The sequence below is a fragment of the Rhipicephalus microplus genome, chromosome 7 (genome assembly GCF_043290135.1).
Source record: "Rhipicephalus microplus isolate Deutch F79 chromosome 7, USDA_Rmic, whole genome shotgun sequence".
Lineage (NCBI taxonomy): Eukaryota > Metazoa > Arthropoda > Arachnida > Ixodida > Ixodidae > Rhipicephalus > Rhipicephalus microplus.
In genome coordinates this window covers 3,520,858-3,544,772 of record NC_134706.1, presented here as the reverse complement: position 1 = coordinate 3,544,772, position 23,915 = coordinate 3,520,858, and the positions used below count along the sequence as shown (strand labels likewise).

The 23,915-nt window shown below is 46.9% G+C and overlaps 2 protein-coding genes across 2 annotated transcripts in view; one reads left to right on the top strand and one right to left on the bottom strand.

The window, feature by feature from the left end:
• Positions 1-23,915, top strand: part of LOC119180292 (caskin-2) — a 394,179-nt gene that overhangs the window by 80,624 nt on the left and 289,640 nt on the right. The window contains exons 2-3 of the mRNA XM_037431451.2: positions 5,136-5,187; positions 9,515-9,612. Coding sequence (XP_037287348.2) covers positions 5,136-5,187; positions 9,515-9,612 — 150 coding nt within the window. The remainder of the gene's footprint in view (positions 1-5,135; positions 5,188-9,514; positions 9,613-23,915) is intronic.
• Positions 10,575-22,227, bottom strand: LOC119180291 (uncharacterized). The gene is made up of 6 exons (XM_037431450.2): positions 21,650-22,227; positions 18,928-19,108; positions 17,898-18,013; positions 15,923-16,023; positions 13,727-14,190; positions 10,575-10,966 (listed from the first exon to the last, which is right to left on the bottom strand). Exons 1-6 carry the CDS (start codon positions 21,798-21,800, stop codon positions 10,627-10,629), a joined length of 1,353 nt encoding a protein of 450 aa, XP_037287347.2. The 5' UTR covers positions 21,801-22,227; the 3' UTR covers positions 10,575-10,626.

The window sequence follows — 23,915 nt, the reverse complement described above, 5'->3', positions numbered from 1 at the left end:
TCCTTGTCACATACCTACTGTCACCTTTCGTCAGGCGCGTATTCAGATTTTTTTTGTGTGTGTGAAGAGACTTCTGTGATTTCAGGGAGGGCATCTCCTTAAAGTGTTCATTTTTCGCTTTTTATTCTATTCCGAAAGAAAATTTCTGGGTTGGGGGGGGGGGGGGGGGCACGAGCTTGGTGTGCCTCTCTCTGGCTACGCCCCTGCTTTGTATCACATACCTTGTGTTACACACCTTGTATTACCTTATATCACATAGCTACTGTGTGGTACGAGGTAACAGCATTTCTGGAGATTTGCCACCAGATCTATTGTCACAGTAGCCTCCTCCGGTTGCCACAAGGTTCGTGTTTCAGCGCTGCGATATATGCTTCAGGAGTACTTGAGTTCCGATTCTCGTACTGCTGCAGATGACGATAGAGACGGCGGTACTTATTGTCCATACCGATTTATATTGAAAACGCCTTGTTTGATATGTGGGGTTTAACGTCCCAAAACCACCATATGATTATGAGAGACGCCGTAGTGGAGGGCTCCGGAAATTTCGACCACCGAGGGTTCTTTAACCTGCACCCAAATCTGAGCACACGGGCCTACAACATTTCCGCCTCCATCGGAAATGCAGCCGCCGCAGCCGGGATTCGAACCCGCGACCTTCGGGTCAGTAGCCGAGGAAAACGCCTTGTTTAAAAATGCCTTAGACTACGGAGGCCTCAGGGCTGTAGCATTTGGCCCGGCAATTCGTCTGGGCAGACGCCATTGTGCGTAAGCTGGTCTACTGGGAAGGCTCTTAACCCCTTCGGCACCCGGTCTGCCAGACGCTGTCGAAGATTTCGGCAATTACCCAGACCATGCGGCAAGCGAAGGCGAGTTCCTGACTTTCAACTACGGACCCTTTCGTCGTCCCTTCGAGCAGCAGCGGTGACCGATGCCCTCGGTGACTCATCTGGCGAGGGGGAAGCTGTTGTGACAGGCGCCAGAGCTGACGGGCGAGCGGCGCTCTTTTAATCCTCAATCAAGTAGCCGACCGGCCGGCTGCCTATGCCCGCCAGGCATTGTCCCTGCTAGCCGGAGGATGAGACGTCGTGTCGTCACGACGCCGTAAATCGTTCGAGAGAGGACAACAAAGACAGCGTCTTCCTTGTAAGAAACCGCGGTGGCCGTCGCAAATCGCCCCGCTAATTGAGCGAACCAATCGGCGGACCCTTTGATGTATGCTGTCAGGAGCTTGGGACCTCCCGAATAACGGCACACACACGACGAGGAAGAGCCCCGCTGGCGCCACCTTGCAATGCAGTGATCACGACTCAATATTGGACGTTCACGTGGACCGTGCATGCTCGTCCCCCTTACTTGTGTGCGTGTGATTGGTTTTAAACTCAAAGAGGAGGAGCCCGACAGGGCTTAAAACGACGCCGCTGAGTGCTGGACGTCGCTCTGAACCATGTAACGGTTCAACCACCACGCTCGTGGTTTGTGAAACCACTAACCTTTCTTTGCTGTAAATAAGTGTAAATAGTGTCATAAACCTGTTTGTTTTCGTATCCTCTTCTTGTCAGCGTTCGTTTCCTCCACTAGGTTACACCACGCTACCACAAGAGACCGGGTAGACCCCCATTCGCAACAACTGGTGGCAGCGGTGGGATGCCATCATCAGCGACCTTCCTTCCGACCCATAACAGGGCCTAGCCCTGATAGCGGGAATGAGTTTGATGTTTTGGGGAAGCTCAGCTGTCAATGAAGCTCGCACGTCATTGACTATTGTTACGCTTAGTATATAGCGTTATCGTGAATTTACCTTCATTTCGATTGGGGAAGCTGGTCTAAGGCCGCGTTCACACTGAGCATTCCGGCCGCCGAAAGTGCTCCGAATACGGTTCGGCGGCGGCGAGACCCACCGAAAGGGCCCTCTCCGCGCCGATCGCTCTAGGACCGATTTTTTGCGGCGTCTGCCGCCGAATCGGTCACCGCGGACCAATAGGAGCGCTAAGGAATTTTGAAAAATGGCGGCCAAGCCCTACTCACTTGTTATGCCGCAGTGCACGTAACTGAATGTTGAAACCAACGGGAGTTTAACCTACACTGTGCCTACTTCGCCTCCGTATTTCGTGAAAAAGGTGACCGAGCTTGCTGTTGGCGTGACCGAGCTTGTTGCGGTCTTGCAGAGCAAAACGAACCCACCAACGTCGCTGGCGTCGGTGGTTTTTCTGCTCTTCGTGCATTACAAGACAGCCACTTGCCAGCAAAGTAAGCAGTACTGTCTTTTCTTGCTTCTTGCGTACGAGAATCGTCGAAGTATACACCACCGGATAGCGTAGTAGCGTTTGCGAGCCGCGACAACAACCGGGTGACAGCGCATCCATCCCGCGTTCGCCCCGTGGTAGATGGCATATTGGGCGGCGCGGGGCGCGTCCAGTGCGAACGACGCTGTGTTTCGGCGGCAGGGGAATTTCGGTCGCTGTAGAAAGCGGATGTTTCAGTGTGAACTAGGCATAAGATACAGTTAACAGCGCTGCTGTCCCCATGCTTTAACGTCACCATTGAAATAGCAAACGGCGTGTTACATGCCATGCTTAAGGCTGTAACATGGTAGTAGTTTTTAAAGTATCTCGGAACTTCCTTTGATATTCCATGCAATGTTCGTGTGTTGGCGTCGTCTCTTCATGTTTTTGTATTTAGTGAATACTCGAGTCGATTGGCGCAAACGTTTCATTTGCATACATCATAAGCTAAGAGGCTAATCTCGCGTAGACTGAACGCGCGTCATCGTTTGAGCGCCTCGTTGAGCACTCTGCCGATTCGCGCGTGCATAATCAAGACGAATTCGCCGAAGCGTATTGACGTGGCCGTTTCCACCGAGCTGGTTATGGTGTCTGTAGCTGATTAATTAAAACATACGCGCAGAAACGACATTCGATCGGCCTTGTTCGCGCAGAAGTGTGCAGGCGGGCCTTAATCACCCCGCCATCTTGTCACTTCCGGCCGACTCCCACCGCGAACGCTTCCGCCGCACCGAATTACACAGCGCTGTGTCTTCCGATTATCGCCTCGAGCTGCTAATGACAGCGTGACTGTCGGCACACCAGGGAATTTCCTGTAGCGCTTAATTTTCGTCTGCTTTTGTTCCGCCCACTGCCGTCTGCGTCGGTTTGTTTTTCGTCTGCTCCACTTCTGGTTCGGTGCGTTTTCTTCAGATACATCCCTTGCGAAATGGGGAGAGTGTCGTCTGTCTTATTTATTTAAAGTGTTTTTCATTTATTCCCTCGGCTGTTTTCTCCTGTTTGAGCAAACGATTTCCTCGAAACCGTTTCTCCCTCGGGAACGAGGAATGTATTTCAGGAAGTCGCCGTATCCTAAAATGTGTCCACCGTTTTACCCTTCGCAAGCGCATCCGAAGGCAGAGTTGTTCCGTGCCAGAAACGGCTCGACTAAATCAAATCAAAGGGCGAAGCGTGGAGTTGTAAAGCCATCGTAGCACTATAGACCACCGACAAAAAGGCTATAAAGCCATCCCCGGATATCAACACGGCACGGTGAATCAGACGGGAGAACCAAGAATCCAGAGAGCGTCGTCTGTTAAAGAAAAACACGGCCCCTTACCGTGACTTGTATTCTTTGTTTAACGTGTCTGTGTCATTTTCTGTCGTTATTTTCGTTCAACTCTTGAAGAAGCTTAAATGTTTTCAAAGCGGAGACGTGAAAGGCCATCCCCACCCCTCAACTGTTTCTCTGTGTGTTCGCATTTTCTTCTACGTACGAAACAAGAAATTGTACTCGCCTTTCGAAATGGGGATTGATTCACTGTATGGGGGTGTGAGCGCTTCTTTAAACACTCCTAAGTGAGGCCGTGCAGGGAAGAATGTGTGGCCCTTAAAGAGCGGGCGGGGTCCCGATATGGCTGTTATCGGTATCTTTAGTTGCCCGATTGTCTTTCTTTCGTTTGCTTTTTCTTCAATCGTGATGCATGAAGCCAGCTTGCCGCGTCCCCCCGCGACGGGTATGAATACAAATGCCCCGTTCTGAAGTGTCACGCTGACGTGGCGGCCGCTTCGTTCTTTCTTGTTTTTATTGTTTTTTTTTACTTTATTTCGCGGCCGTTCCGATCTGATACACACGTATCGGTCTCCGTGTTTTCCTCTTTGTAGTTTCAACTTTTCCCCGCGTTGTTATGCGGGCTCGTTGACCAGCTGAGAGCTGGCCAAGCGGGTTCTGAATACCTCGGGGAGTGGGGTTCCCACCTATAAGATATAGGTGGCGCTCGGTGCCACTCTGAGTGCAGGCGATTATGATGGATCTGGTGTGTCGTCGTCTGCTTTGATGCTAGTGTCGCCTGCTGCTAAGACAGCCCTTCGCTTTATCCTTTGTTGTGTCTCGAGCGTCTTTATCGTCTGCACTCTCGGCTACTCTTTTCCGCGTTCTTTTTTCTTTCTGCACGCTTCTGTTTGCGCGTGATTGATTCTTGCCGATGCTCGTCATATGCTATAAGGCCCCTTCATGACGGGCGTTGGCATCACGGCGGCAAATAAATCGGTGTCTGTGCTTGACTGAACCACGATTCCTCAGCGCGTACAGTCGGGAAAGTTGCAGAGCGAAAAGTGTTGGATTGTACTTAACGAATGTGAGCGTGCGCGTAGCGAAGTGATGTCAGCCAGAATTACAGCATCATTGGGCACAGTCATTGTAGACTTTGTCAGCTCAACGTAGACGATTGTCTCTTCGCGTGATAATTTGCTTGTTCAAAGTTTATACACGAATCCACGGATTTATACGCCACACTAGACATCGAGGTATTCATAGTAAGAGACTTCATTTGCTGGGGTGACATCGCCAGCGCCAGCGGGATCGTGCACAGTCATCAAAAGATTTGGCTAATTTAGCAGAGTGAATACGCGGCGCGGTTTCTAAACTATATCTTCTGCAAAAGGGCAAGTGAGCGAAGCTGTAACAGTAATGGTAGAGCACTGCTGGTATATCTGGTTAGGCTATAGTTACTCGAAGTATCCGAAATAGTATCCTAAACAGCTGTATTCTGTGGTCTTATGAGGGTAGCTTCTGCGTTCCATTTCATATTGCTCCCGACTGTAAATTGCACATTTCCTGCCGCTTACTGACATATTTCCTTTTCTCCTTTGCAGAGATTCTGACCGGCGAGCGGCGGACGCACGTAGACACACGAGACAGCGATGGGTGAGTGAGTGGAGGTGACATCGACATCTGTATGAGGCTGCTGTGTAGGTTAACACAGATAGTTGATAGAGCATCAATCAATCAATCAAACCACTTTCAAATCCTGGAGTGAGGTAACTCGCATTTGGGGCAGCCTTGCTGAACCTCCCTGCCATTTCTCTGCAGTTACTTGGTGCGATACCTGAAGTGGCTCTCACGGTGCCACCTTAGAAGTGCGATATGCGGTACATATGGCCTTACACTCGCATATAAGCATACCAAACGTGCTTTCTTTTTCTCTCTGGTTCTCAGGAATGCTCAGGTACCTGTTATCGTGAAGAGCCAGCCCTTAAACAGACGCGTCGGTAACCCTTGTCCACACCCGAAAACGCATTTCCGTAGGATGCGGGAACACAGCCAGCATGGTACCTCGTAACCGCAGTAAGAGAGAATGTAATGGCCACTCGTTTATGGACTCGGTTTGTCTCGCCGCACATTATGGAAGAATGTAGGAGGGAGGTGACGTACGTCAGCCACAACCTCGGCAAGGCAACCTTTTCTGACTCGACCTCTTAGACGGACACAGAAGTGAAACAATGACTCGGTCTAGTACTAAGGACCTCGGTTACACTTGGTTTAGTAATGACTTGGTATCTATCTGGACGAGTGAGTTTATATAGCAATAAAAAGGCACAGCGCGACTGAGACAATTCTTTTCGGCCTCTTCTACGTCACGCCGTGATTGTGCTCGCGGCTATAAGTTAACGCTTGCCTATCATGCGGTAAAGGACTAATATTCTTTGAACCTTCGCTCGTTATATCTTGCTTCAGAATCACGTGATGCTACACCCTGTGGTTTCCTTTCTTGCGGAGTATCTTTTTCGTTACCCTGGAAGAAGTTGAATTAGAGATAGCGGCCATTACACTGCAAATGTCCACAAGAACGGCCACGTTGTCACTGCACTGGATGAAACATCTATCTCGAGGGGGAAAAATGTTTTAGGGGCTCAGGACGAGTGAGGTCGTGATGTATCCTGAACCGACATATATGGTAGGGTATCGCTATAGGCAACGAATGCCCGAGCATAAGAAATGAGAGGACAAGGTGTGCTCTGTTTCCTGCTGAAACAACTTTTATGCCATCTTCGACTGGTCGTTTCGAAGCGCTCTTGCGAGTGTCATCGTGTTCGGCTGGTTGAAAGGGAACGGCCGCCTGGCGTCCTGCTGGTTCTTTTCGATCGGTCTCGTCGAGCGCTGTTCCGAACCCTTCCGATGGAGCAGTGCGGGCGCTTCCGGTCAAGTGGTCACAAGCAGCGTGGTCATAGTGGCGGCGTCATATCAAGCCGCGGAGGAAGGAAAGTGATCGCGTCGTCTGGTGCGTGCGTAGTTTTATCAGCATGTCACATCGAGCCTGTTTAAGCGCTCAGCTTATGTAATCTCTTTTGTCAACCTACCCGAAAACTAGCGGCAAAAGCTACGACGGTGACGTGGGCCGTGCTTGTGACCAGTAATTCGCCCAGATGAGTGTTTTCTTCTTGACGGCTTGTTTCATTAGAGTGACCTAGAATTCCAGGTCACTCTAGTTTTATCCGTGCCAAGAAGGTCATAACCTTCTTGATCCGCGCGTCGGCCATTTTGTGTGAGAGCCATAACGGGCTTTCGCGGAACGCGCGCGGTTGCTCCTGTTTTAGTTTAACCCCTGCAACGAGTTTGACGATCGGCTCGGGCGTTTGTACTCCGCTGCGAGTAATGCAGGATACCTCTCAGCCGGAGGCCAGAGGCACGGCCGCTGGAGAAAAACCTTGTCCGTGCCAGAGGCGACCAGTCGAAGATACCATTAGGCGCCCGTTCCGGCATTCAGCGGCGTCGGCGAAACCGATCGAGGGAACGAATACCAAAGAGAGCGGACGCCAAGTCTGTGACGTCACGAACTCGGAGCGTGCAAGGCGGCTGAATGCGCACCGTTTCTCGGCGTTTCGCGGTGCCTGCGATGCACAGAGTGGTGTGCGTAGCGCTGGCGGTTTCTTTTGCCCTGCTGCACTTTCGGATCGCCAAAATTTCAAATACAGTTTGTGTTGCCTCAACGCAAAGCTGCGTTCAGAATTCGCATGGGAAGGGGGGGGGGGGGGAATCGGCGGTGAATTCTTTCTTATTATCGGAAACGTGCCGCCTGCCTCAGTCATCACACCTGCACGAAGCAACCACGGCAACACAATAGCAAAAGGACGGACTTGGCATAAATGAGACAGTGAAACGTTCTTCTCGCTCAGTGCGTATTCGCTATCTTGCGCTCCCTACCGTTAACTACGCATTATTAGTTATGCCACCTTGCCCAGATATTGCAGTTATACTATGTCATGAGCCCGGAGCAATGACACAAGAACTTTGGCTTCGCGTATTTTTGTTGCATTCCGTTGCAGGGGGCCTGGTACCACGGCATATCGTTTGCTGCAGCACGTGACGGATAATTAATATTAATTAATAACAGCCCCCTCATTATCCATTAGTTTCTGTCCCAGTTTTAGAGAGCTCCAAAAACGACGAGCCGCTGGTAGACTTACTGTATATGCTACCTTTATAAAGTAACGCTAGCCGCCGGGTGCAACTGTCGCCAGCTATAGGTGTGCAGCTGTTGACTATACGTAAGCACATATAGCTGTGACGTGCTCCGCACGGTCCGTAATCGAATAGGAAGCGGGACTGCACCGTCGGCAGACGCAAAGCTTTCAACGCTTGCGCTGCCGAGAAACACAGCCTGCTGCTACAGTACTACTGCTGCAGCCAACGCAGCAAAATGAAAATGCCGGCTTAAGCGTCATCATAGCTTGTTGTATTGTGGTGAAGAAAGTAAGGGTGTCCCCAAGGGGTCCCTTTTGGTCAACACCTCCAAAATTCAAGCTTCAAAATAGCTGTAAAATACTTGAAAGTTACAGGCCGATCAGCTTACTGTCCATTTTCTGCAAACTATTTACAAAAATAATAGTTAATAGAATGAAGGCGACATTAGAGTTCATTAGGCTACTCCATAACAGACCATATTCATACTATCAATCGGTTAATAGAGAAATGCGTGGAATACAACCAACCCCTATACATAGCCTTCATAAATTACGAGAAACGTTTGACTGAGTTGAGACATCAGCAGTAATGCAGGCACTACAGAATCAGGAGGTCGACGAACCCTACATAAATATACAGGAAGACATCTGCTGTGCATCCACAGCCACCATAGCTCTCCGCAAAGAAAGCGACAGAATCTCAATAAAGAAGGGTGTAAGGAAGGGAGACGTGATCTCTCCGATGCTATTCGCCGTGTGCTTACAGGATGTTCTCAGGACCCTATATTGGGAAGTGTTTGGGATATGAGTTGATGGAGTGTCTTAGTAACCTGCTATTCAATGATGACATTGCCTGGATGGGTAACTCTAAGGCCGAATTACAGCTTATGATTACATAACTGTACACGGAAACAGAAGAGTTAGTCTTAAAATTAATATGCACAAAACTAAAGTATGCTACAATCTCGGTAGGAAACAGCGCTTTGCGACCGGTGGAGAGACGCTGGAAGTTGTAAAGGAATATATCTACTAGGAACAGGTAGTAACCGCGAAGCCAACAAATGAGAGTGAAATAACTATAGAAAAATAAAGACTGGGAGGGTCACATTCGGCAAGCATTCTGACGTTATGAATGGTAATTTGCCACTAACCCTCAAGAGGAAGGTATATAACAGCTGCATCTTACCAGTACTTACCTACAGAGCAGAAACCTGGAGGCTCACAAAGAGGGTTCAACTTAAACTGAAGTGGATGCAGCGAGCGATGGAAAAAAAAAATGATAGGCTTAACCTTGAAAGACAAGAAGAGGAAATCATGGGTCAGAAAACAAACCGGCATTAAGGCTATCACAGTTGAAATCGAGCAGAAGAAATGGACATGGGCAAAGGCACATAAGCAGGATAAGCGCCGGCCATTAAGGGTAACGGATGGGATTCTCTGAAGAGGCAAACGCATGAAGGGGATACAGGAAGTTAGGTGAGCAAATGAGATTAAAAAGTTCGCAGGAATAACATGGTAGCACAAAACGGGGGGAAGAGGCCTTTGCCCTGCAGTGGACTTAGTCAGGCTCATGATGATGGCCTTTCAAGCTATATTAGCTGTTGATATTTTGCAGATGATATACACATGTTCATGGCAATAGATCCCGCAGTCTATCTCGGCCACAAAATTTTGTGTCAATAATCCATTAATAACGTTCTTCTGAAAACGCCTCAGTGTGTCGCGCAGTGAGCGCGACCTGTGCTGCCAATCGTGATATTGCATCATATCCCTCCTGTGTTGTTCCCCAGCATGTCGAGCCTGCACCAGGCGGCGCTGCAGTGCTCGGTGCCCGTGATGCGACTCCTGCTCGACCTGGGAGCCACGGCGGACCTTAAGGATTCCAGGGGTGAGTCAATTTCGCGCACTTTATTTCAAAGAGAAGGTTTCTCCGTGAACATCTCAGAGTTAACCTAGTTCAGAAGTTGAAGGAATTGAACTTGTCGGGATGGTCTATAGTGGCTAAGGTACTCGGCTGCTGACCCGCAGGTCGCGGGATCGTGTGCCGGCTGCATTCTTCATGGAGGCCAAAATGCCGTAAGCCCGTATGCTCAGATTTCGGTGCTTGTTAAAGAACCCCAGGTGTTCGAAATTTCCGGAGCCCTCCACTACGGCATCTCTTATAATCAGATGGAGGTTTTGGGACGTTAAGCCCCACATATTATTATTATTATTATTAAGTTTAAGGAACTGACTTCGAATGAGTGTTTACGTGAGCCTCGTGCGACTGACGGGAAATGGCAGAGCTGCTGCTGTGTCGAGTTGCAGTCTTCCCATGGCGTCAGACTTTTACCGAGACTGAAATGGCTGTTTTAAGTTTGTGGTGATAAAAATATATTCAATGTATTCACTAGTACTATGACACTGATTTTAGGGTGTGCCACATCGGTGTTTTTACTTAGAGCTACAAATTGAAAATGCTGAAATTTCGCATCAGTACTCGTTTAAGTTTCATTCGGCAGTTTTTTGCCCCCGTTCTTTATGCGCTACTCGTCTTTATGTACCACTCATTCGAATTCGTGCGTCTGAATAAACGTGCTCAAGTTTCCGTGCTTATCAATGAAATACTGTACTGTCATTATACGGCCCTTTCATACTTAACCCTGCAATGCCCAAAGTTAACTATGCCTTACCGAAATTGGGAAACTCGACATCTTTATTTGTCTTGTGCGGTTCATTTCAAGAAAAAAGTGAGTAAAATTTTATTTGACGCATAACTTAATTAAATTCAAATAAATTTAAATAATTACTTTTAATAAATGTGTAACTCGGTGCAAATTGATTATAACATGACGAATATGAAACAACTGCTTTTCCACGAACTTGTGAGAGCTTTATTACCTTTCTTTTTGTGGGTATTGTATCAAATATCATGCGGAGTAGGCATCGCATGTGGCACATTTAGTGTATCGGCGTTCACAATGCTGTCGTACGCTGTTTGCTTCGCTTGTTCATCGACCTCGTCGCAAGACTCTGGCCTCCGAGATTTGGTGTCAGCGATGCGATCTTGCAGCAGCTTGAGAATGTCGATCTGCGCTTGCGACTTGCTCTGGGCGTCCAAATTGCACATGAGGCCCCTCAGTCCGAGCAGGAACAGCGTGTCGCCGTCTCCGGCGTCCACTCTCAATTCCCTTTTCATGGACAGTGGCTCGCCGACGGCAGTTGACGAGGACGCCACCTTGCTGACGACAGTCGTGACGAACCTGCGTCGTCCGATATGAGAGCGGTTAAGCTCTGGCCACACGCACTCGTTAAAGCGCGTCAGCTTGTGGAACTTTGACGCGGCACTGCATCTTCTCTTTATGGAGAAAGTAAGCACGCAGCTTCACGAAGCCTAGCGCGCTCTCTCTCTCTCTCACTGTAGGGAGAGGGCGCAGCACCACGTCAGAAAGCCAGCCGCTGCGACAGATACATGTGGTCGGGCATTTAACGTTCCGTAAGATTGATATTTCGTGAACTGGGATATATTTGGGTCACAGTTTTTTTTGTTCAATGTCGAAAACACAGCCTTGCGAGTTCCAATGAACCTAGGAGAAGAAGTTGGCCGTGTACATGCGTACTTCGCTGGACGAAGGACGATAGTTTTCTGCCGGCCTTGTCTAAGCTCTTTGGAATCACGTATCTGTGTATTTTCTAGTACAGGAGCTCGCCACCTATATAATACTTGCGTATTGATGTTGCGCCTCAGACATGTATAATATTTGTTTTTTGATTGAGAACATTCCCAAGTATGAATGCAGCACCAGTTAGAAATGGCTGGACGTTCAGCAAGTGCTTGTACTTTGGCCGGCAGACTGAATCAACCGACAAACAGAGAGACAGACAGGACGAAATTCTTGCGTTCATGTATCCCAAAAATGACTATCGTTTAAAGGCCTCGCGCGACCCTTTACGTTATGACCTTATAGACGACCCGAAGGCGAGAGCCACCCAATGCAGATGTTTAACCATGCATGTGAAAACATCATGTGAAAGCATTTTTGTCTCTTTTATTGATGCGTACGCCGCAAAGAGAATGTGAATGCGCATATCCAGCCTCGCTTGAGAGGAACGTCACGACAAATTATGGCATAGTAAAGAATCAGAAAGTGGATGAAAACGCCACTTGGCGCATGCAAGCGATGAGCTTCGAATATGTTCCGTGCGTACCAGTGAGGAGTTGAATTTTCATTGATTTTGACTGCATTCCATTGATGTCACAATTAGTGTACTATGTGAATGTAATGCCCTCCATTGGCCGCGAGATCGAACAGACTCGGCACCGAGCGGCGGAAACTTTGCTTCTTGCGTCGTCTGCTAATTCGCATCTTTGTATACGTCGTGCACGACCCCAGAAAGAAACTTGTGTTAGCACGGTGTCGAATGCCTACACCTTATACACGAGCCTCCCGCTTTCTGACATTTGTGCACATTCTAATAGGCGAGTGCGTGCCGATATGGCCCTAGGTGTTATCATTGTACCGTCCGTCCGCCAAAATCATTTTAATGCGGGTGCCGTTTTGTCGCTCAAGCTCATCACATAGTTCGATTGCCGTAGCCCTAAAAGAAAAAGAAAAAATACTGAAGTACGAGGTGTAAGTGCATTTTTCAGCTACACCGTATCGTAAAGATTTTGACGATTTTCCTTGTGATATACTGCAAAGCACAAAGGATAATCTGCAAAGGTCATTTAGCGATAAGAAAGACCTCAAGCTTGGTATTTCTAAAAGAGAAACTTATTCATGGAAACACAGCAGCACAAAGTTTGTTTAATTATGCAGAAATACAGACTTTCTTTCTTTATTATTATTATTATTATTATTGTAGCCGCAAGGTGAATAAGTAAATGCATAGTTGTCTCAGTAGCGCAACACTGTCTTTACTGTTGCGTATGCGAAACACAAGTTGAACACTGAAGCAAGAAAAAGCATCGAGCACTGTGCGATACACGACTGTGAGCAAATTTGGACAGCGGCCCATTGATTTGCCGATTTCGCTTCTCATGCACGTAATATGAAAGCTAGCCTTGTTTTGTGCATCTATAAGGGAGTTGAGACTTTATATATCAGCACCAGATTGCATTCGCTGCCCTTTAGTATTTATTCGCCGACAGTCGACTCAAACGGTGTACAGCAAAGCACCGCTGCGTATACTTTTGCATACGCGCCGCCGACCGCTTATCAGTAGTCTTAACCTTTGTTTTTTTGCCGAATGCGAGAGGGCGGTTCCGAAAAGTTGCCAATGGTAGCCAAAAGTCGCTAAATGGTGATGATTATCATGACTTTTTCTTGAATCGTTTTTTACCTGATAGAGCACGTGAAGAGAACCTGGCTACAGCACTGTGAACCGATGAGCAGTCCACGTGTTTGCGGTACACCGTGAGCTGTTCACCGCTTTGCCCATCTCTTGCTGTAAGACGGTAAGTTGGGCCAGTAGGTTAGGATCCATCGTGAACTTATTTACAGCGAAACATCAGAAAAACACAGACAGGGAAGGAGCAAAAGAGAAAGACGACGCTGTCTTTTCTTTCTCTTTTGCTCCTTTCCTGTCTGCGTTTTTCTGGTGTTGCACTGTAAATAAGTTCACGATTGCCCATCTCTAACTGGATAAACAAAAGGAGCACTGGAAACGGCCGCACTTCACGCTCTAAAGATCGCAGCGCCACAATGAGCTTGATCCCACATACTTTGTCCGAATTTAATTGAAGCTCATAGAATGACTGAAAGGCCTCTAAGTTCAACGACTTTCTCGCTAAATTAACACCACTGCAAACGCGAAGACCGTGCTGCTATACTCATAGCCCGATCACGGCGCAAATACCTTCCCTATCTTCATTATATTCTGGCCTTATTAGGATACTTGCGCAAAGCTTTGCAGTAAAATCTTTCTAGTGTTAGCAGCGTTCTTGTGCTCAATGTATGTATTGTAACAATATCTTGTCATCGGCAAACAGTTGTCAATGAAGCACCAACTGATCTACCTACCTGTACAGCGCCACCTCGATAGCCGCTTCTCGGCGTTCTCGCTTGGCGTCCTCGCTGTCGCGTTGTTCGTCGTCGACTTCATACTTGCCGACACCCTCTTCCTCATCGCCTTCTTCATCCGAGGAGGATGACCCCTCGGCGGGCGACTTCCAGCGTCGCAGCAGCCGCAGCCCTTTCGGAGGTCGTCCAAGCCGTCGTTTCTGGACCCAGTCGGTCAGCGACGCCGGCGACAGTGCCTTTCCGCGCTCGCCTCTCGAAGCGATTCCGGATGTCGATCTGCCCCTCTTCCTCCTTCCCCTAGTGCTATTCCCGTCAGCGCCGCGTCGCTGTAGACCTCTCTTTGGGCGTTCAGACTTGGGCGGCTTCGAGATTGAGGCCTTCCTTGGCGGTCGCCCTGCCAACTGCTTCGAGTTGGGGGCCGGAGATGGTGGAGCACCCGCATCGCCTTCGTCCATGGAATCATTCTTTTTGTTTTTGTGTAAGCGGGGTAGGGGGCAGAGGCAGAGATAAAAAAAAGAGTGAGTGTGGGAAACTGCAATAGGGAAATTCAGCCAGTTACACGCCATGAAAACTGTCCAGCAGCGAAGCTCTCAGGATGATGAACAATTTCGGTACAAAAATGTTGGCGTCATCATTTCGTTTTAGATATGTGAAGAAAAGCTCTATTATGCTGTTGTCGCCATTTTTCGAACGTCGTGATAATCATCATTTCCTTTTATTTATTTCTTCACTCACCCTTCTGGTCACGTGAAATATGTTGCTACTACTACTACTACTACTACTACTACTACTACTACTACTACTACTACTACTACTACTACTACTACTACTGCTGCTGCTTCGACGACGACAGCACATGATAAGACAGTTAGGACACCTTCACTGCAAAACACGTTTTAGTCTTCATGGTTCAGTTAATGGTTGCAACAACGCGAGCTAGTCAAGCACAACATTGGAGACGATAGTTGAATCGGGGAGTAGCGAGATTACCCGAAAATTTCATACTTCCAAATCAAGTTGTGTCCCATTTGATTTCCGTCTCATTTCAGGGACAAAAAGTACTTGTACAGAAATTCTCGCTGGAGTCAACTTTTCGAGAAAAAAAGTGAAAAACGAAACAATGAAAAACCTTGCTCGAACTTGGGCTCCAGCGACGTTACCTGTGACCTGAAGGCCAGAGGTTCGATCCCGGCCGCGGCATTCGCATTTCGATTGAGGAGAAATCGTGGAGGCTCGTGCACATTGCGATGCCGGTGCACGTTAAAGAACACCACATGTCATATCGTGGTTGTAGGATGTAAAACCCGACATATTGTTAATATTATAGGCGACGTTACCTGTCGAACGATTTCTCGCGACTTTGAACGTCCTGAACTTCTGTCTCGCGCACATTTATTGCACGCTTTTATATGCGAGCTATTCTTATAATAAAAATTTCACTCTGTTTGTCAATTACGTATCTTCTGAGCCTGAGCGCAGTAATCAGCGGCAAAATACTACATGAATTCCTGTTGGTTGTCTTAACCTGTGTACTCTACCACATGAAATGCAGTCACGTTGAAGGCGGCTTCTCCTTCATACTTCATTCAATAAATAAGAATAATGAAGAAGAAATAACAATTAGGCATTCCCAAACCATACCCAATTACACAACATTCACACGATACTTCCACCACTCTGCGACGCATTTACTCAGGTTACCCCCGTGGGAAGAAGCGGGTACCAGTTCTCTTTCTATATATATATATATATATATATATATATATATATATATATATATATATATTAGACATGACGGCGATGGCAAATATCACCAGAGAGCGGCCATATAATTTCTATCGCAATCGAAGAACGAAAGAACGCAGGGTCCTTTACGCAAGCGTCTAAGACGACTAAAAAATTAAAGCCATGTTCATCTTCCCGGTTGATGTATCGATTTCCGAAGCTTTTGGCACGCAACATGGCCGTGCACTGCCTCCGTGATCGACACCCATTGGACCTATAGCGACAATGCTACCTGACGACGCAATCACGTGATGGCGTGACGTCGTTACGACATCATACGGTGATCGCCTGATGACGATATTTTGCATGACTTTGCTGACGTCGATGCCGCCGACGGTCAATCATCGTGTTTGATGAGTCATAAAGACCTTTCGTGATTAAAAGAAAACACCGTACATTGAAGCTAATTACCGCAGCATCGCTGAGTACCGGGGAGACGTCGATCTCGAAGTCTACTGGTGACTCCCAGCGCCCTTCCGCGCTGACGTCCTCCACGGCTGCGTCCTGGCACGCTGCAGGACACATGCAGAGAGCCGAAAATATAGACATTGACTGGTTGTGACTGCTCAGCATGCTAATGACACATGTTTATGATACGGCCAGCTGAATAATTCAAGCTACTAGCTAAAGGAACACTGAAGTGAATCTACCAGTCGGTTTAGATGGATAAGTTGCACTCTGAGAATTGTTCATTTCATCAGCATAGATGAGGAGAAAGTCGAAGTTGAAGATTCGTTTAAATTTCTCGCTGAAAGCTCCACGCGTAACGTCACGGAATTCGAGGTCGATTTCAGCTATAGCGTCCTTGATTTTACCACCATTATTTATCACTAAATGAGGAAAGAAAAGTAAAAAAATGTTATTCTTCCCAACGAAATCTCATTGTGACGTCAGAGAGTTTGAGGTGATTTTTTTTTTTTGTATTGGGGTGACACTGGCTCAACAAAATTAACTGAACCTCGGTATGTTAAATATGCAGGGCCTTCAGAGGACATTATACTTTATTATTGTAGATTGGGACCGACAAATGTTCTAGTAGACGCCGTGAAAACCTACTACGTCACGAGGTTAGGTGCGGGAATGTCAAGATGGTGTCTAGAACCCAAATTCTCTTTTTGCGCGTTTTCTAGTGTCTTCTCGTGGCAAGCGTGGTGATTTCGGTATACTGTGACAAAGTAATTTTTTTAATGCGAGAAAAATAGTTTTTCTCTTTAGTGCCCTTTAATATGCTGACGATCGGTAGAATGGTTGGTGTTATGCAGTTGTTTATCTCTTATTGATATTAAAAAAAAATGCGATAATCGAACTAAGGCTAGTATATTTTGTTCGAAACTTTAATTTCGTCAGTTTTACGATAGTAGGGGGATTAATCAGTTGAGAATGAATGCGAAACGCTTTAGTGGTTTAAATTTCGTGCTTAAGCCTGATCGCTCTTATCTGTCTAAAAAGTTCCCTTCAGGAGTGGGAAGGCTACGGGGCCCCTTAGCTATAGTGGGAAGGGTAATTAGACCCTGGTCCACATCTATTCGTCCGCGTCGTGTCGTCTGCTAAGCGTTCTCCTGACGTCTGCAAGCACACTTTCTGGGAGCAGACAGCAACGCAAAAAAAAAAAAGAACAATATGACCTATTGTACTATTCACTTCCAGTTTACGAGGTAGTCGCCGTATCAGTCCGGGCCCTGAAAGTTCCAGACTGAAGCTTGCTTTAGATTTATGTCTTGAAGCTTTGGTAGCACTGTATTCGTGACAATTTATTCTGTTAATTTATTTTCTCTATGTCGACGTGTTAGGCTTAGCAGGCGTGGTTAGACACATCTTATCCCGCCTATAACGAAAGGGTCTACCTGATACTTTGTCCTGATTGTGAGATGGCACAAAGCGATAGCTAATCGCGTCATTTATTTGTTGCTGTGAGCACTTTAGACAAGCGTCAAGGGCGAGTTCGGATCGAAGCGGCCGGTCGAGTCTGCATGGGCGCCGCCATGTTGATTTTTTTAACCACATGCAGTTACTGACGGTTCCTGATGAAACAATTAAAGAAATACGACGTAAATTCGATGAAGAATACACATCTTAGTTATTGATTGGCAGCAACAGATGCTATTAACAAGGACAAATGTCTCAAGCTTGCCAACTGCCTGGCAATTCCATCCATCCATCCATCCATCTATCAATCCATTTATCTATCTTTTTATCTATCTATCTATCCATCCATCTATACTACTATCTATCTATCTATTTGGAATTATGTTTTCCTGCAGCGAGAATGTGGCATGCTTACACCCCACAGCTTTGACAATACTGAATCGTTTTAAGTGGCCGTCCTGGCAGACACGGTTTCGAGCAGAGTGGTGAGACAGAGCATATTTATAGTACATTTCCTTACCGAAACCGCGCGCCAGGACGTCATTCGATGTTGATTCATTGTTGTCTATGCTGTCGGCCTCCTCCCCTTGCAAAGCTGTCCCGGTTAACCTGGTAAATTTGGTATACTTGGAAAACCTGGAAAATAAAAATCCTGATCTAGCAAAAATTTAGAATAACAGACAGTGGGTTGGTATATGGTATTAAACGACGACATTTACTAGTTCCACTTACAATAAGCAGATTCGCTTTTTTTTTTTTTTTTCGCCCAGTCGCTTGCACACTTTCCAAGTATCTTGTCGCATTTTGCCGTTTTATTCGCATTAATTAAGCAAATATAGCTACTAATTTTTAGTAATCATGACTTTTGGAACAAGCACGTTCTGCATTCCGTGACAGCGCATTTCTCGAAAAACTTTGGTAGTTTAATATTGATCACGCACTGGCAAACGTACATTCAAGTGTGTACAGAAAAAGGTCCCTTAGTGCAAACACTGCAATGAGACCTCTTGTTATGGAATATATAAAGAAAATAAAAGCAGGAGCAGAATAGCGAAAAACAAGCGTGGTGTGCATGCATAATAATAGGAGTGGCATTATGGTATGCAATGACATTTCGAATATCTGACACTGGTATACCAATAAAAATGAAATTGGCGAAATAAAACCCAACAAAGTGCAACGATGCGATCGTCAATAGTGTACACTAATAAATGTTTCACAAGAAAAAGATAGTAATGAACGTGCATAAAAAAAACATGAGATGCATTCTAAAAGGGACAAAAAGCAATGACAGTAACTACACGATTCAGAAATTCATAGAATGATTCAGGTAAAAGCGAAATGAATGTTTGAAGGCATTTTATGATGGTCAAGTTTTAACCTCCAGAGGTAGAGTGTTCCATATTTTGATTGCGGAGAAGCTTACTGTTTTCACCTGTTGCGAATCGGTTCGAAATTCCGCCACTATCAAATTTGACGATATGGCAGAATTGGACAGAGTAGGCGCGAATCAGTTGCACAGCATTACTTTGCGCACATACAAAGCTTACCTCCTGAGTCTCTTGGGTCGTATGTGCTCCCTGAGGAAGTCCAGGCGTCGTAGGAAGGGCCACTGTGATCGCGCCGAGAGAAGTGTGCCGTCCACGTTTCGCGTGCTTCCGAGCCGGATCTCGCGTACGTACTTGTCGCGCAGGCCTCTCCAGATGCGTCGGCAGTCGGCTTCCGTCACGTCTGTGGGGAAGGAGGCTGCTCGTGAGACGAGGTACGCACTAGCAGAACCCACAGGGCAAAGATATACACAAGGCAAGTGTTGATTCATTGATTTATATGTGGGGTTTAAGGTCCCAAAACCACCATATGATTATGAGGGACACCGTAGTGGAGAGCTCCAGAAATTTCAAACACCTGGGCTTCTTTAACGTGCACCTGAATCTTAGCACACGGGCCTACAACATTTCCGCCTCCATCGGAAATGCAGCCGCCGCAGCCGGGATTCGATCCCGCTACCTGCGGGTCAGCAGCCGAGTATTTTAGCCACTAGGCCACCGCGGTGGGGCACGAGGCAAGTGTTGCCACGGTGGTCTAGTGGCTGCTGACCCGCTAGTCACAGGATCGAATTCCGGCTGCAGTTTCGATAGAGCCGAAAATGTTGTAGGCCAGTCTACTAAGATTTGGGAGGTCGAGATTTCCGGAGCCCTCCACTACGGCGTGTCTCGTAATAATGTGGTGGTTTTGGGACGTTAAACCCCACATATTATGATCATCAAGCGTGCACATGCCAAGGGACATACCCCCTCGTTCGCTTCTCATGAAAATGAACGTATGGATAGGCTGATATAAGTGCACATTGATGAAACCTTCATGTATAGTAGAACGACGCAGGACAAAGAAACACGCACCGCTCAGCAATGGTTTCCACGTATATATACCATGCGCACGGAGCATGAAAAAGCCCCCCTCCCCCAATTACCAAACAGTGGGCGGGCGGCCAAAGTTTGCTCCATACTTTGACTAATAGAGAACGGGGCGCTGCAAAGATCCTCCCCCCCAACCCCCCACCCATTTGAAGCGGAACCCTGCGCACGCTTATTCTAGCCAACCTAACTGTCCTGTTAAAAGGTATGTAGTCGAGAGATACAATGAAAAAAAAGTTCTGTGGTAGGAACGTCACTATGGAAAAATAAAGGTGCCCAGTCGCTATATATTAGTAGCACCATAGTCGAATAGAATAAACTAATGCGATTGTTTTAGCGCCGTGATTAGCATTGTTTTCCTTCGAATCAAAAAGTGTTCTCACCAACTGGATAGTATTACATATTGTATAAATGTATTCTTTGTTTTCCTCTCCCTCTTTTTTATTGTATCTTCTTGCCCGTGGACGTTCGTATCTGCACTCTCAATACTGTATAGCCTGTGTATGTTATATACCCATGTACTTGCCATTTTGCTCATGTGCCACCCTGCTAAAATCATTTAATGATAATTGCAGTAACTCTAAATAAAAATAAATAAATAAATAGTATATCTATTGGCGTTTCAGCGACCGCGTGAGCGTGCCTCGATCACGAACGTTTCCGTAACGCGGACAGCTTATTATTATGCGCACATGTTCTGAAATTGTCGAAAGAGAGTAAAACTGAACTACAGGGTTCTACTATGCAGTGTCTAAAACGTTTTAAATTCGAAATTGTATATGCGCCTTGCTATGTATTAATATGCGCTAATGCTGGGAAGGCGAAGTCAATGTGTAGTCATCACGCAGTATAAACGTTGCACATGGGATCGCTTATCACAGAATGCCTTGCGAAGAGGGGGTCTGCGAAGCCATCCTGGGTGGTCCACGGAACCAATGCTGGAATGCATTATTTATTCATTTATTGAGGCACAATATGTCCCCTCACAAAGGTCCCTTCTGATTTTTGGTATGCTTGACCGCATGACATGTGTGTATCGCGGCGGAGCCGACTTACGTTTCCCCTGCTTAATCAAAAGCGAGTTTTCTACGACACAGTACGGGCTAGCATGTTTACTCTGTGGTGGCACATTTAAATAGACTTAGTGTGGCTGCAAAATGCACAACCTCATGAGAAGCTGTTGCGATTGAATTGAAGAGGCACTTCTTTTAAACCATTCTTTGAGAGGGAGAAATAAAGACGTCTGTTTACGCTGACCAACGCCCTCCTTCATTCATCTTCTCTCAACACTTCCACCTGGGTTCTCGTAACATCCATTACTAAAAACGTATGCTCTAAATCGTAACGAAATGGTGGCCTCATTTAAATAACCAGTTAAATGCAATATGAAAAATACCTAACGAACGCCAGATGCCAGCAGTCCATGTGCCGTGGTTTCGTTAAGCTGCGGTCACTCATTTTAAAGTATTTAGTTTGGGTACGTGAAACACCCTCCTAGTGGTGAGGTGATCGATTTTTGATATACGCAGTATTGTTGTCCACTGCGGCAAGCAACATCGTATTCCTTCTACAGCTCAACTGAAGTGTTATTTTCCAACTCTTCGATCGAGGCTTTACACCTTCCCCATGGGGCTGTTAAGGGCTCTATTTCTGACTTGCCCTGGATAATGTCGCAGACTCTTTCTTAACGATTTGAAATCTCTGCCAGCCTGAAAGAATCAGCTCCGCCGCGCGCCCTGGCAAATGACTCCCACATTTCGACGCATCCGAGATGGTTAGTTACTCTAACTAGCAGGTCATCCTTTCTACCTGCCGTAAGTGCCGTACGCTGGTGTGCACTTCTGCGTGCGGCACTCACTGTGTACGTTGATGGCTGCAGCCACGGCCTCCCAGTAGGGTGCCCGCCTACGCGCATTCCATCGGCTGATGCGGTTGGAGTTGTAGAGGCACGGATACTTCTTCACCTCGGCGATGACGCTGGCCTGCAGCTGCCACCAGTCGACCTCCATTGTCGCTGTGATTGGCGTCGTTTCCTAGGCAACCGAGTGGGATCGACAAAGACGGGACCAAGTTAGGGGCGCGTGGTTAAGCCAATGATCACAATTTAGTTGAGTTTGTTACGAGCAAAGTATTTTAACGGCGAGACAAATACACGCGAGCTTTGCGAGCGATTGCTTTGGAGGCATCGAGCCTGGGAGCGAGCGAGCGAACGAACGCGCGTGTTTTGGTTGCGGACCTTCTCTGCTGTGACGCGAGAAGGCGCAGCGACATCGGACATGCCTCGCCATCTGGCGCCGGTTGCAAGAACGAGCGTGTGTGAACAACGCGCGCCAATCTTAAATAGCAAATTTGTTTGTGTGCAGCCTACGTTCGGCGTAGTAAGCATTTGGGCCGGGGTGGGACAACTCCATGGCAAGCAGAGGTTTCAATGCAAAGCAGTCCTCTCCAATTTAATGTGGCTTTGGAAAAGCAGTTTTCGAGTTCACTTAGAAGCACTGATTTCAAAGCTAGAGTAGGAAGAGAAAACGTATGCCATAAAAATTGGCGCAATGTTTACTACGGTTGCCAAACCAAATAAGTTGTTAAAGCTAACACACACACACACACACACACACACACACACACACACACACACACACACACACACACACACACACACACACACACACACACACACACACACACACACGCACGCACGCACACACACACACACACACACACACACACACACACACACACACACACACACACACACACACACACACACACACCACTTTTCCTGAGTGATTGTTTGATATCTGGAGTTTAACGTCCCGAAACCGTCATATGATGATGAGAGTGGAGGACTCCGGAAATTTCTACGATCTGGGGTTCTTTAACGTGCACCCAAAGCTGAGCACACGTGCTTACAGCATTTTCGCCTCCTTTGCGAATGCAGCCGCCGCCGCCGAGTTCCAATCCCGCGACCTGCGGGTCAAAAGCTAGTACCTTAGCCACTAGACCACCGCGGCGGGGCACTTTTTTCCTGAATTATATGTGTGGCGTGCTTTCACATATCGTAGTACACTGATATCATGAATAGAGCCTTAAATGGCAATGAGATGCGAAGGACAAATAACTGATAGTCAGTTATAGCGACGAAATGGATAAGCGAACGCGGGAAACGTGCACCCAAGGATGGTGGAGGATTATATGATGTGACCAAATCTGGAAGTTTGTGGGCATAAAATGGTGAGTAGAGGATGGAGTATAACGGTAGATAATTGGAAGAGGCCTCTGCACCACAGTGGACATAAACGTAGGCTGAGAACCATAAATTTATTGCTGCCAGTGTGTGTGTGTGTGGGAGGGGGGGGGGGGCTTATGTACGCATATTGCCTTAGTAATGATTTTTGTTGCCTCAGAGAATGTCACTGCCGGACTCCTTACCACCGTGATAAAAGCTCAACATAACATTCCTCTATATGATATGTTTATAAAGTCCTATAATGCTTCGAATGTGAAATTCATCTTTTTCTCCTCTACAGCAAGTCTTGCCTACCCTTCTACGAAAGCTTGTACCATGCACTAAGATATATTTGCGCACTGCTTCCTATAGCGAAGGCGATCTGGGCCCTCTGCATCTCACGAGGTTTTTCAGTACTCTCTGATGGCCGCAATTTGCGGAGTGATGATCTCATGTAATGAAGCTATCACGTCACGTTACAAATTTTATTTTGACGCAACCCTAATGAAAACCAGCGGATGAAGGAAGGAAGCCAACAGAAAAACAGACGAGGAAGCTAACCAAAAAGACTTCCGGTTGCCTACCCTACTCTTAAGGATGATATGGAAGTGTAATATAATGATCAGAAAGGGGGAGAAAGGAAGAAAAGGGGAAAAAAGAGAGAGCTAGGCAGTGAACTCGCTGTAGTGTGTGGAACTGCAGTGCAAGTCAGAGGCGTTCACACAAGTCTGATGTTCTAGCAGATAAAGAAGCCAGGAAATGCATGTGGACTTTAAGACGTTAAATGGCGCAGAAGATGTCAGCCAGAAGCTATCGTCGCCATGATCGAACGTCGTTTACTTCTTCTTTGCCTTACTGGCTGGCTGTGTTTATTATTTTTTAACATATCCTGCCCCGT